This window comes from Eriocheir sinensis, chromosome 2 (genome assembly GCF_024679095.1).
Source record: "Eriocheir sinensis breed Jianghai 21 chromosome 2, ASM2467909v1, whole genome shotgun sequence".
NCBI lineage: Eukaryota > Metazoa > Arthropoda > Malacostraca > Decapoda > Varunidae > Eriocheir > Eriocheir sinensis.
Window position 1 is genome coordinate 4,559,501 of NC_066510.1, and position 12,480 is coordinate 4,571,980.

Here is a 12,480-nt window from a genome sequence, read left to right on the forward strand (position 1 = left end):
CCATCAATGCCACACCTTTACCCTACAACACCCCACCCACAACTACTCAGCCCTCACTCAATCTGCTCATTCACCTTTCTCTTGTGGCATATGTAATAATATAGATGACCTTGCAGCCTCCCAACTAACTGCAGTAGCCTATAACATCACCACAGGCCACGACTCCACAGTGGAACCAGAAAATGGCTTTACGGAACCATGACACAGTGTATTCAGTTGTGTATAGGTTCGGTAGACAATCCAGGCCCGTTGTAGAGTTATGGGCAGAGTAGTGATGTTTTATGGTGCTGCAGCTGGTTAACAGGCTACAAGGCTCTCTATATTATGACACATGCCCTGATGGTGCTCTGAAGATTGCCATGAGAGAGAGAGAGAGAGAGAGAGAGAGAGAGGAGAGAGAGGAGAGAGAGGAGAGAGAGAGAGAGAGAGAGAGAGATTTTTACATTGAAAATCAGACCACACAGACCCCCTGGTCCAGACTAGGTGGTCTGTCCTTAAACCTAAGTGAATCTACACTAATCAGATGGCTCCAAAACGTTGCTTTTCTACTCTAGTTAATATTAAGTTCAAGAAAGTGACGGTCGAGCTTGTTTTTAAAGGAGTCAATCGTGTTACACTGGACCACTGATGGTGGGAGTTTATTCCATTCTCGCACTATAACGTTGGTGAAGAAAAATTTGGTGCAGTCTGAATTTTCTTGTCTACATTTGAGTTTTATGCCATTGTTCCTCGTTCGCAAAGTGTTATCTATCATAAACAATTTTGTTATGTCTACATTTGTGAAACCATTAAGTATTTTAAAACATTCAATCAGTTTTCCTCGGAGGTGACGTTTCTCAAGAGAGAACATGTTAAGGGTGGAAAGCCTTTCTTCGTAGGATTTGTTGCGCAAGGAAGGGATCATTTTTGTTGCCCGACGCTGAACACCTTCTAATTTAGCAATGTCCTTTGCATGGTGAGGAGACCAAAACTGTACTGCATATTCCAAGTGGGGTCTGACTAAACTATTGTAGAGCGGGAGTATTACATCTTTATTCTTGAATAAAAAGTTTCTTTTAATGAAGCCCAACATTCTGTTCACTTTATTTGCTGCATCGATGCATTGATGTGAGAATTTGAGGTTTGATGCGATTTTGACCCCCAGGTCCTTAACGCATTGAACGCTTGTGAGTTTAACGCCGCGCATTTTGTATTAGAACTTCTTATTTCTTGTTCCAACTTGAAGGACCTGGCACTTGTCTATGTTAAAGGGCATCTCCCATCTATCAGACTAAGCTGAAATTTTGTGCAAATCCTCTTGGAGGCTTTGCCTGTCTTTGTCAGTGAGAACCGAGTTACCAATCTTTGTGTCGTCTGCAAATTTACTAATGCGATTATTGAGTCCAACATCCAAGTCGTTGATGTAAATAATGAAGAGCACTGGGCCAAGAACCGAGCCCTGAGGGACACCACTAGTGACTGGCGCCCACTCTGAGTTAAATCCGTCAATCACCACTCTTTGTTGTCTGTTGCTCAACCAAGAGAGAGAGGGAGAGAGATGGTTTTACTTCACACTTAAAGCATCTCCTATTTAGAACACTAATCAGCTCCACATCACTGGCCCGGATCCGAATCTGATCTGGATTCTCTCTGGGTAAATAGAACGTCTGGAGGCAGATCGACAGATCAAAACAAAGCGTGCGCACACACACACACATTGATGATACGTCCGAGACTGGAATATGCAGCATTAGTGTGGTCACCTAGATTTAAGAAAGAAATTAGAAAGTTGGAAAGAATACAGAGAGCAGCAACCAAACTACCGGAAACTTGGAGAGAACATATTTATGAAGTAAGGCTGGAGAAATTGGGACTAACAACACTGGAGAGAAGGAGAGAGAGAGGGGACCTAATAGCATTATACAGGATACAAGAGGGATTGGAGAAATTGGACAGGGAAGACTTAGTGGTACATGATAGGAGTGAGACGAGAGGGAATACAGGAAATCCCCGATATACGAAAGCTCGATGTACGAAAATTCGGATATACGAAAGTGAAAAATATAGGACAATTTTCGGTTCACGAAAGACATGCTTCGCATATACGAAAAGTACGACAGTTTCCGCGCCCACTGTTTCGTACCCGATGTCTATATCGGTCGCCCGTCAACAGCCTCACGCACACTCTCAGTGATTAGGCAGCAAGTGTCCATGTCCAGTCCCCTCCAATTCAACGCTAATCACTTATCGTTGCCAGTTTGGGAACCCGTTGCTTCGACTCGAATCAGAAACACATCCCAGCCAGCGTGAGGAAACGTGTGGGTGATGGAGGGGTTGGGGGGGGGCTTGGAGTGGTGCGGTGGTGTACTGTTTGGCACGTGTTTGAGTCGAAACTGGCCTTTCACAGCTTGGGAAGTAAACATTGGCAATGTTAAGTGATGAGTTGTAGTGACGAGTTAGAGGGGATTGTCCTAACATATGTAATGCATTTCTATAACAGTAAAGGAACAGGAAATGGTAATTGTTTTTAATTATTTATGAGCCTTGCGTTTCATTGTATTGTGAGTAGTAAATTGCTTTTAAGCATAGTTATATTTAACTTTTTTTTTTTTTTTTTTTTTGCTGGCGCTGGTCCCTAACCCCCCTATTTATTAACAATCCTATGGGGGAAATGGCTTCGATATACGAAAAATCGATAAACGAAAGGTTTTTTCAGTCCCTAACCCTTTCGTATATAGGGGATTTCCTGTAGTAAATAATTGAAGAAGAGCGACTGTAGGAGAGACGTCAAGAAGTACAGTTTTCCATACAGAAGCATAACAACATGGAACGGACTTGACGAGGAGACTGTGTGTGCAAAAACGATTCATGAATTTAAAGCCAAACTGGATAATAAGCGCTATGGAGACGGGACAGCACGAGCCTAGTACGACTCTTTTCCTGTATTTCACAACTAGGTAAATACACATGTGTATACCTATGGAAGATTAAAAGGCGCAATAAATAGTAATATTGTAATACTAATGCCACATAATTTATAAACCCAAGTCATAACAAGGGGGCTTGGTGTGGCCTGTATATCTCCCACAATTTTGTTGTGTAATACTTCAATTTTACATCTTTATTGCCACAAACATCATCTTATCTTGTTATATGCTCCTGATTCATTATAGGAGGCGCTCTTGGGTTGAATACTCGAAATAAAGTTGGAGGAGATGCTGTGTGTAACCGCGTGAGAGCTGGACGCGGGTGTCATCTGCTGCAACCCACCTCAGCCTCTGGATCAGGCAGATCAGGATCTGGATCACTCAGATCATGAGAATCCAGATCTCGGTGGTAAATAGAACACGGGTTCCCCAGCCAGATCAGCGATCTAAAATGGATCCTTGTAAATAGAAGACGTTTCAAGGCTCTAATCCAATAATTGGAGACACAGATGAGGCAGTGTGGTGGGCAAGGACGACTTAGGACGTCCCTGAATTAGCCAACGCTGAAATGATCTAGATAACCTGGCTTCACTGTAGAAAGAGGTACACTCCTAAAAACATACACCAAATAACTGCCATATACAAAATGTTGCTGGCAGTTGAGGTGATAGGATTGGCTGTGGCTCTACCAGTAACCATGAGTGACAGAAGAAAATGAAAAATAGAATAAAACGAGCAACTTTCTTCACAGTACTCCAACTCTTTACCTCACTCTTTCAATTCTCCCTCCACTCTCCCTATCCTACCACTTCAACTCAGCGACACTCAAAGCTGGGCATTATTGCGATAAGTTATCGCGATATTTTATCGCTGATAACAAAATCGGGTTATCGGCCATCCACTACTTATTTATTTATTTTTTCGGTATCTTCGTTACTTTTGTAACCAAACTAGCAATAATCGCTACTTTTTTCCGCCTCTCAGACAAAAATAAAACGTAGTCTCCTCCCTACTGCGCATGTGTGGCCCGAGCGCCCTGTGTTGTATGAAAAACTTCGGGGTATGAAATATCTTTGGTGAAGAGATTTCATACTTACAGTCTGCGTCAATTGACTTTTCGTACCGCTTGTTTTCATAAGTAAATACGCGTTCCTTGTATACATACCTTGTTTTAACCGGTAAATAAATTAATAAAGACATTTGATTTTGCACAAAATACTCACCAATTGTGTAACTAATACTTGGTAGGGTTGCCATTCCTCTTGAGAACTTCTTTTAGGCGCTTGGGAAGAGATTCTGCGAGGCTCTTCAGATGGTCAGGATCAAGCGACTCCCAGGCCCTGCGCAGCTCTACCTCCAGCTTGGGCAAAGATGACGTGTATTTTTCCCTCAACCTGGCTTTGATTATGGCCCAAAGGTTTTCGATCGGTGAAAGATCTGGAGAGTTCGCTGGCCAGTCCGTGATAAAATTAATACCACAGTCAGATAGCCAGTGTTTGATCAGTTTTGCCGTGTGTGGTGGCGCGCCGTCCTGCTGGAGAATGTCTGTGCCGCTCTTCTCAAAAGATGACTCCAAATGCTCGTTCAGAATGATGTAATAGGATTCTTTAGTCACAGTCTCATTTTTGGTAAGATCACTAAGTCCCTAAGCCACCATAGCCAAAGCTGCCCCACACCATTAAATGCTGAGGGTGTCGTACAGCAGCAGCGATGCAGTTCACAGCCAAGGGGTCTGAGTCCTTGCGCCACACTCTCTGTCCTGATGTGTCACTCACACGGAATGTGGCTTCATCAGACCACAGCACCCTCTTCCAGCTCTCCAAGTTCCAGTCTTTATGTTCCTTAGCAAACAATACCCTCCTCTTCCTCTGTGAGTCATTTATCAGGGGCTTTTTCCGCCCGCACTTTTCTGTAGCCAAGGTCATCGTGCAGCACCCGCTGAACAGTTCTAACGGACGCCACCGAGGAGGCTGGGATGTTGTTCCTTCAGTTTTCTTGCAGTGAGGGTCGGGTTACAGTCAATCTCCCTCTTTAGCAGGTTCAAAGTCCGAGGACAGTGCTGCGAGCCCTGCCTCCCCGTGTCCGTGTGCGGTACCTTCACGCCTCCGCCATCCTTGAATCTTCTCACTATGTTCTGCACGGTTCTCGGCAGAATACCAGTGTTCTGACTAATTTCACTTGTTTTCAAACCTAATTTATGGTCCTCTATCACACGCACGATATCGTCATGAGATGTGTACTTTCTAGACATAACGATAAGGATGCAATTAACACATAATATCTCGCGAGTGCGAGCGAAAAAATAACAAAGCCAGCGGTGGAAAAAAACGGTGATTGCACACAAAACGGTTACACAAGTCACTGAGGGTGATGAGTCATAGCACCCCATATGAAGGAAGCATTTACATGAGTTGCCAGCTAATTAATTTTTCTCGGCCCCATTTTCGTAGCCGTGTAAGAAGGGCATATCCGATTCGCGCCAATTGGAGTTTCGTACCTGCGCCCGCGAAAAGTCAATTGACGCAATCTGTAGATCATCAACATTAAAACACTAGATTATTTTTTTATGTAAGACTGAAAAATCATTATATCAAAGAGAAAAATCATTTAACTTTGCCCCCCCAAATATTATTCACTGCCTGAAATTTGTGATCCCATTGTAAAGAGCGCAAACAAAGACAAGCGGCTTGTGTTATCACGTGGCGCGTGGCCTCTCAGCTGACTCGAGTGACGGAGTGAGTGCCAGTGTTCCGGTTTCCAGTGCTTCAGTGCTTCTTTACTGAAGTGACTGTTAAAGTGATAATGGTGATAAAGTAAGAATAACTGAATAAGTAGTGACGGTGGCCACGTCGCCGTCGTCATGAGGAGAGTCAGTGGGGTGTGGTCACTCTAGTGAGCCTGAGTTTCGGTCACCCTGGCCATTCCTTGACCAGTGGGTTCGATATAAGAAGATGGTTGGTAACAGCTACGTCTTCGATTGCTTGCCCTGCCTCCCCTAGACCAGAGAATTGAAGGTGAACAAGAGCACGAAGGCCTAAGGCTTTTGAATAGATGAAGATACTGATATTCCATATTTGTTTGAGAGCATGCCATGGTATTGAAGGCACCTGGTGTTGTGTTGTTTGGTGTCCTATCGTCAAAAGCTGGCGCTTTTGTTTACAAACACTGGTCTCATGAACTGCGCATGCTCAGACCAGTAAGCGTAGACCTATACAGTCTCACAAAGCTTTTTAACACATTAAGAATTGCTGGAAGGCTGAATCAGACATACAGTACCACCATCCTCGTTGTTTCTAGAACGACATTGTACATATAAATACAACTTGTACAGAGTGTCATTCTAGAAACAGCGAGGATGGTGGTAGTGGTACTGTATGTCTGATTCAGCCTTTCAGCAACTCTTAATTATGGTTAAAAAGCTTTGTGAGACTGTACAGGTCTACGCTTCTGGTCTGAGCATGCGCAGTTTGTAAGTTTTCTAAAATACAAATAATTAAAATTTGAATTCATCTATGTTTTTTTTTATTATAGTACAGGTAACTCTCAATTTATGCGAGTATTGTGTCCTTGAAGAGGTCGTGTAAATCAAAAACAATGTTAATCAAACAAGAGGTAGGGTTCTATCGAAAAATAAATATTCACTACATTCAGTGGAGAGAGAGAGAGAGAGAGAGAGAGAGAATATCCATATCACCGAGATATCCACTCAGGCACTCAGTCTCAGCCTCACTCGTGTGAGGAAGAAATGAGGGACACCATGAGCGACTGGCTAGTATTGGTACTGCTACCGAGCAGTCTGGTACCAGTTTCATACCGTATAGCTGGTACCATTAGTACCAGTACCTGCCCACCCCTATTGTTGAGTAGCGTGGCAGCGTGGGTACTGTATTGTTGTTCAAGTGACGCACGGGAAGAACTGAGCTCAGCTGTGTGGCCGCGGGAGCGACTGGCTAGTATTGGTACCAGTACCGAGCAGTCTGGTACCGGTACTGTACCGTATAGCTGGTAACGTTAGTACCAGTAGCTGCCCACCCCAATAATGTTGAGTTGCGTGGCAGGGTATGTACTGTATTGTTCAAGTGGCGCGCGGGAAGAACTGAGCTCAGCTGTGTGGCCGTGGCGCTGTGTGGGTCCAGTCGCGTGAGACATCTGGTGGCCACTCCATAAAATATCGCGTATAAGTGAAAAAAACGTGTAAATTAAACATTTATTTGGATTTTGGACCCCGCGTTATTTCAAAAACACGTAAACCAAACGCGTAAATCGAGTTACCTGTAGTATCGTTTTCGCCTATCGGACTTATCGCTAGCTAGTATCGGAATTGCAGATTTATATCAGGTATCGGTTATCGGTTATTGCCTATATTTGTGTCTCCAGTTATCGAATATCGGTTATCACCAATAAGGTTTTCCATTATCAGTTATCGGGTATCGGGGATAAGGTTTTCTGTTACCGTGCCCAGCTATGGTGACACTTATGACTATCCTTAATTTTCAGAGAGAATACCCGGTGCTGAGGAGGAAACCAGCCTGAAACTGGAGGAAGTTGACCTCGAACAGGACTCAAGCGAACTAGATGATTTCCTGAACGAGCCGGCCTGAGACCTGTCTGCACCATCTTCATCCAAGCAAGAGTCTTCATGCTCACCCACTAAAACTGTTGTGTGAAACCAAAGGCTAGCTATTTTTCTAACATTAAGTAAACTCTATTGATCATTGTGCTATGTGTTTACTGATGTTGCCAAAGTTAAAGAGATGCCAAAGAATTGTTGGTGGGATAAAAGACAGACATGGGTTCAAGAACTCTTTTCCAGTATTACTCGTTCCTTGAATCAACAACTACTGACACAGCTCCAAAGTGTCAGGTTGTCGGGTGTGCTAAGATTAGTACTTGTGCTCCTCACTTTGTATGGGGGTGAAGTAACAGACACACCCGCATATATAAAAAATCTGCCAAGAATTGTTGCCCCACCTAAAAATGACCTTTTTCCATATTTAATTAAAAAAACTGATATGAAAGTACCAAATCTGTACAGTGTTGGTGCCCTCTCACTCCCTCCAGTGTTGTCTGTGTAGCGTTGCTGAAGGAAGGAGGATCTGCTTTGATGTTTCTGCTTTTAATCACAGCAGGTGGAGAAGATGGGTGTGGCTGCTAGAAGGTTCATTGCTGGAATTCAAGGAGTTTCAATTCTTGGTAAAGTAAATTGACAATTGAAAAATCCATATATACCAGGGGTTGCCAGCACATTCAGCCTTTAATACTTCTTTTTTAAATTGACAGATCCCAATTTTGCCCAGGAGGCAGAATGTGTATAACTATTCATAATATTTTTTACCACTTGCTACAGTAGTAGCAATATGCTTTTCTGCTCTGTAACCTGTTCCCTGGAATGTTATTTTTTATTTCTCTTCTACTATTACTTATTTTCTTCCCAAAATATATATATAGTGAAACCTCGGTTCACGAATTTAATTTGTACCTGAAGTCCATTCATCACCTGTAATGTTCATAAACCGAAGCTATTTTCCCCATAGGAACCAATGTAAAATTGATTAATCCATTCCTGGACCCCAGATGATTGCTTCTTTAACTTTTACAAGAGTACTTTGTGCACAAGTTCATAACACAAAACCCATTGAAATCAATAAATCTAACACATCTTTAGTGCCTACAAACACATTTCTGCAACATTATCGTAAGTTACCTGCTCCTCATACATTAAGGGAGTTGCTCCTGAGGTGCATACTCCTTAAAGTTTTCATTTTTGCCCAGACCTGAGTTGCCTGGGTGGACCAGTCTGCCTGTCCCCACGCTATGAAGCATGCAAGTGTTTTTTTTGTATTTTTAAGATACACTCAACCCTTGATTTCCTGAACTCATAAGGGGAAGCACCTGTACAGGAACTGGAAATTGCTACAATCCAAGGGGAAAAGGCGTATTCACAGACGTTTACAGTACTCAGTCAATATTCAGTACATGCCCAGGACTTTTACCAGTCACGTGCTTTGTTGTATAAAAATCAGGTAATAAAAACATGAAACAGGCAATAACAAACCATCATAACTTCATGTAGCTACTCGGCTGATAAATGTTAATGAACAGATAAGAATGTATGTCACAATAAGCTTATTGAACCTGTTGTGGACATTTCATTGAAGACACAGACAAACTCAAAAGAGTGAATTACCAATACTCAATTAGAAAATAAAATTAGAGGAATTCAATAAATTTGAACAAGAATACAAAGTTTACTGAATCAATGAACCCAGCGTGGAGGGGACATGACCTTCACCGCCACCACAACAACACGTGGTTACCTAGTGAGTGTTGCAGACATGGACTTGGCGAGGCTTTTTTTACCTGGATATTATTTCAGTTCCCCGACTTAGCTGGGTGTGTCTGACAACTGTCTGATATCCAGGAAATCGAGGGTCAAGTACTTTTGAAAATTTTCTGGCAAAATTATTTTTTTCTATGGATTCTTTTGTTTGTTTAACACTAATTTCGTCCAATGTGACTTTATCATTGACCAGCATCTTAATTCTTTCATTCCTTTTGCTTATAGACTCTGGAACAGTCTTCCTTTATTTGTATTTCCTCCTGCCTACAATTTGAACTCTTTCAAGAGGAGAGCATCAAGACACCTCTCCAAATGATTCTGGGCCATTCTATTTCAGAATCTTCTGCTCACTGTTTGTGGGAGCAGTGTCATTGTGGGCGTTTTTGTACTTTTCTTTGAGCCGTTGAGTTGCCTACTTTTCTGTATAAATAAAAGGGTCATATCAGAACATGAAAACACTGACAAAGGTGTATAAACCCTAGATATTGGATGGGAAAAAATGTTCGCTCTATAAAGTGTAAATTTATTAACATTAACCTATCATGTGAAATACTTTATTCATAACTGTACACAATACCTGTAAAAGATGAGACAAAACAGCCTGCTCGGAGAGTGAGATCATGGATGTTTGTGTGGTGCCACTAACTCCTCATCTTTTGCTACTGTCACTACATACAAAAATGCATCAATACCTGACTCCAGGTGCTGAGGATGAACACATGCTGTTGTTGTGCCTGAAAACCATAACACAGATGGAAGCAAGAGTTTAATACTGCTTCCTGATTTGTAGTGATGAGAAAGAGCTGAGCAATGATCATTCTAAACATTGTTCTTTACAGTTTAATCAACACAAGTGTGTATAGTTAGTAATTACAGCCGGCTGAAGTTGCTAACTAAATCATAAATAATGAAAACAGTTCAGTACAGTAAAACCTTCATTTAACAAACTGACCAGGAGGATGCAAAGTTGTTTGTTACATATGTTACGTCTGTTTTATCCAAAGGTACCAATAATTACCTAGATGGTACTATCTGAAATAAAGGTAAGTTATTGTTTACAATGGTTAATATTGTTTCATCAGAAAGTGTGAATAAGCAGAAGAGAGGAGGAGGAAACGTGCAGCGATAAAACCATACAGATCACAAGAAAAAGAAGACGCGCCCGTGAACACGAAACAATACACAAGATAATTATAACACCGCCGCGGCGCACCAGTCACCAGTGTGCCGGGTACCTTGGCGGTGATGGTTAAAGCGGCTATTACTTGGGAACAATTTTGGTGGAGCTGGGTGCTTCCTGACATGACTGTTTGGCGATCGTGGGACTGACATGGGTGGATTAGTCTGGAGGTATTTCTGCTGTGCAGTGGCCCAGTCAGCTGACATTTTCTGTGATACATGTTCAAAAGAACGGAGATCTGTGGATGACTTAAGTGTTTATTGTAAACACATTTTTGCTTCTCATTGTAATAATAACTATATTAAAACAATATAATCGAAAGAAATTAATCAACATCTATTTCTACTTGAAAGTAGGTATACGGTCCCTGAAAGTCAAGATCAAGACCATGATTGCCCATCGAACGTAGCATTCCCGTGTGATTAGTTCCCTCAGTAGCTTGGCAAAAGTTACCGCCTGCACACTGCGCAGTGAGTGAATCTACCAACCAACCCTTTTGTTTATCATTTCAAAGTCACAGATGCTCGGGGTAAGAGCACTGTAATTCTTCAACCAACAGTGGAACACTTTGAACACAGAGAAGGGCACAAAGCAACATACGGTATCATAGTCATAATAATTGTGTAAGTAAGATGACCAAATGTAATACTACTGCATACACATTAGTTAAGGGAAAATGTGGAGTTTTTTTAGTTTTTTCTAAATATATCTTGCCAAATTATTGAATATCTTATATATATATACAGGATATATATAGATATATATATATATATATATATATATATATATATATATATATATATATATATATATATATATATATATATATATATATATATATATATATATATATATATATATATATATATATATATATATATATATATATATATATATATATATATATATATATATATATATATATATATATATATATATATATATATATATATATATATATATATATATATATATATATATATATATATATATATATATATATATATATATATATATATATATATATATATATATATATATATCTATATATATATATATATATATATATATACACACACACAAAATGTCAAGTAAGTTTATGATTTAATTTGCATTGGAGTTTTGTTAAATAGGAAGTTTAATGTACCCTATTTTCCTAGTCTTTCCTTACCCCTGCAGTGGTGCCTACTTCCTCTTATACTGACTTATTTAAGATATTCTTCATCATCATCACTTTTCAATTCCCACAGAGGCAAAGTGGAAAGTCAAGAGAAATAGTTATGCCTTCATTGAGTACTCAAAGCAAAGTGTAGAGGTGTGTGTGTGTGTGTGTGTGTGTGTAGGGGGGGTGGGTAGTCTCTAACCTCACCCTCCAATCTGGAGCTGTGTCCCTTCTTGACACCTCTTACAACACAGTGCAATACAAAGACATGCATTCTTAACCCTCTCTGGATAGTTTTGTGTAAAAATATACATCTGGTATCCTACACAACCTCATTTAAGTAATAATGTCAAGCAAGTGACTGTCAAAACAAGGGTTGATAAAAGGAATACATATCATGACTAGAGTTTTGACTGATATGTTAAATCTTCTTCCCTGTCGAAGTGACTGGAGACTTTGCTACAGATATCAGCTCCACATCATGTTGGAAACAAGTGTTTTGGTGGGATTCCAAGAGCTGATCTTGAGACATGTTTAGAGGTTAACTTGACATGGGCACTACTTTTCTGAGCTGAATCTATTTAATTAAGTGATCAGATCAATCAGTTAATGGGGGGCATCCACCTAGGGGCACATCACCTTGCTCATCCATTCCTCAATTGTAAATCATAGTCTTGGGGGATCAACTTTTACTTAAGTATCCATGGTAGTTGTTCCTCCATATGCATACTTCTCCTTCGCATGATTCTTTTGATTGACCCTGTGACATGCCTTTTATTTCCTGGCACAAACAAGTCCCTGGCTGAAGTAGTGTCAAGCGGCTGCACTGTAGTGTGGGGTGGATCTACACCAAAGGTCCCCAACCCACGGCCCACGGGGCTTTACATCATTC

The 12,480-nt window shown here is 40.9% G+C and overlaps 1 protein-coding gene across 1 annotated transcript in view; it reads left to right on the forward strand.

Annotated features, from left to right (window-relative positions):
- LOC126998743 (dysbindin-like) overlaps positions 1-8,364 on the forward strand; it is a 49,558-nt gene extending 41,194 nt beyond the window's left edge. The window contains exon 6 of the mRNA XM_050860739.1: positions 7,404-8,364. Coding sequence (XP_050716696.1) covers positions 7,404-7,507 — 104 coding nt within the window. The 3' untranslated portion in view covers positions 7,508-8,364. The remainder of the gene's footprint in view (positions 1-7,403) is intronic.
- The last annotated feature ends 4,116 nt before the right edge of the window (positions 8,365-12,480 follow it).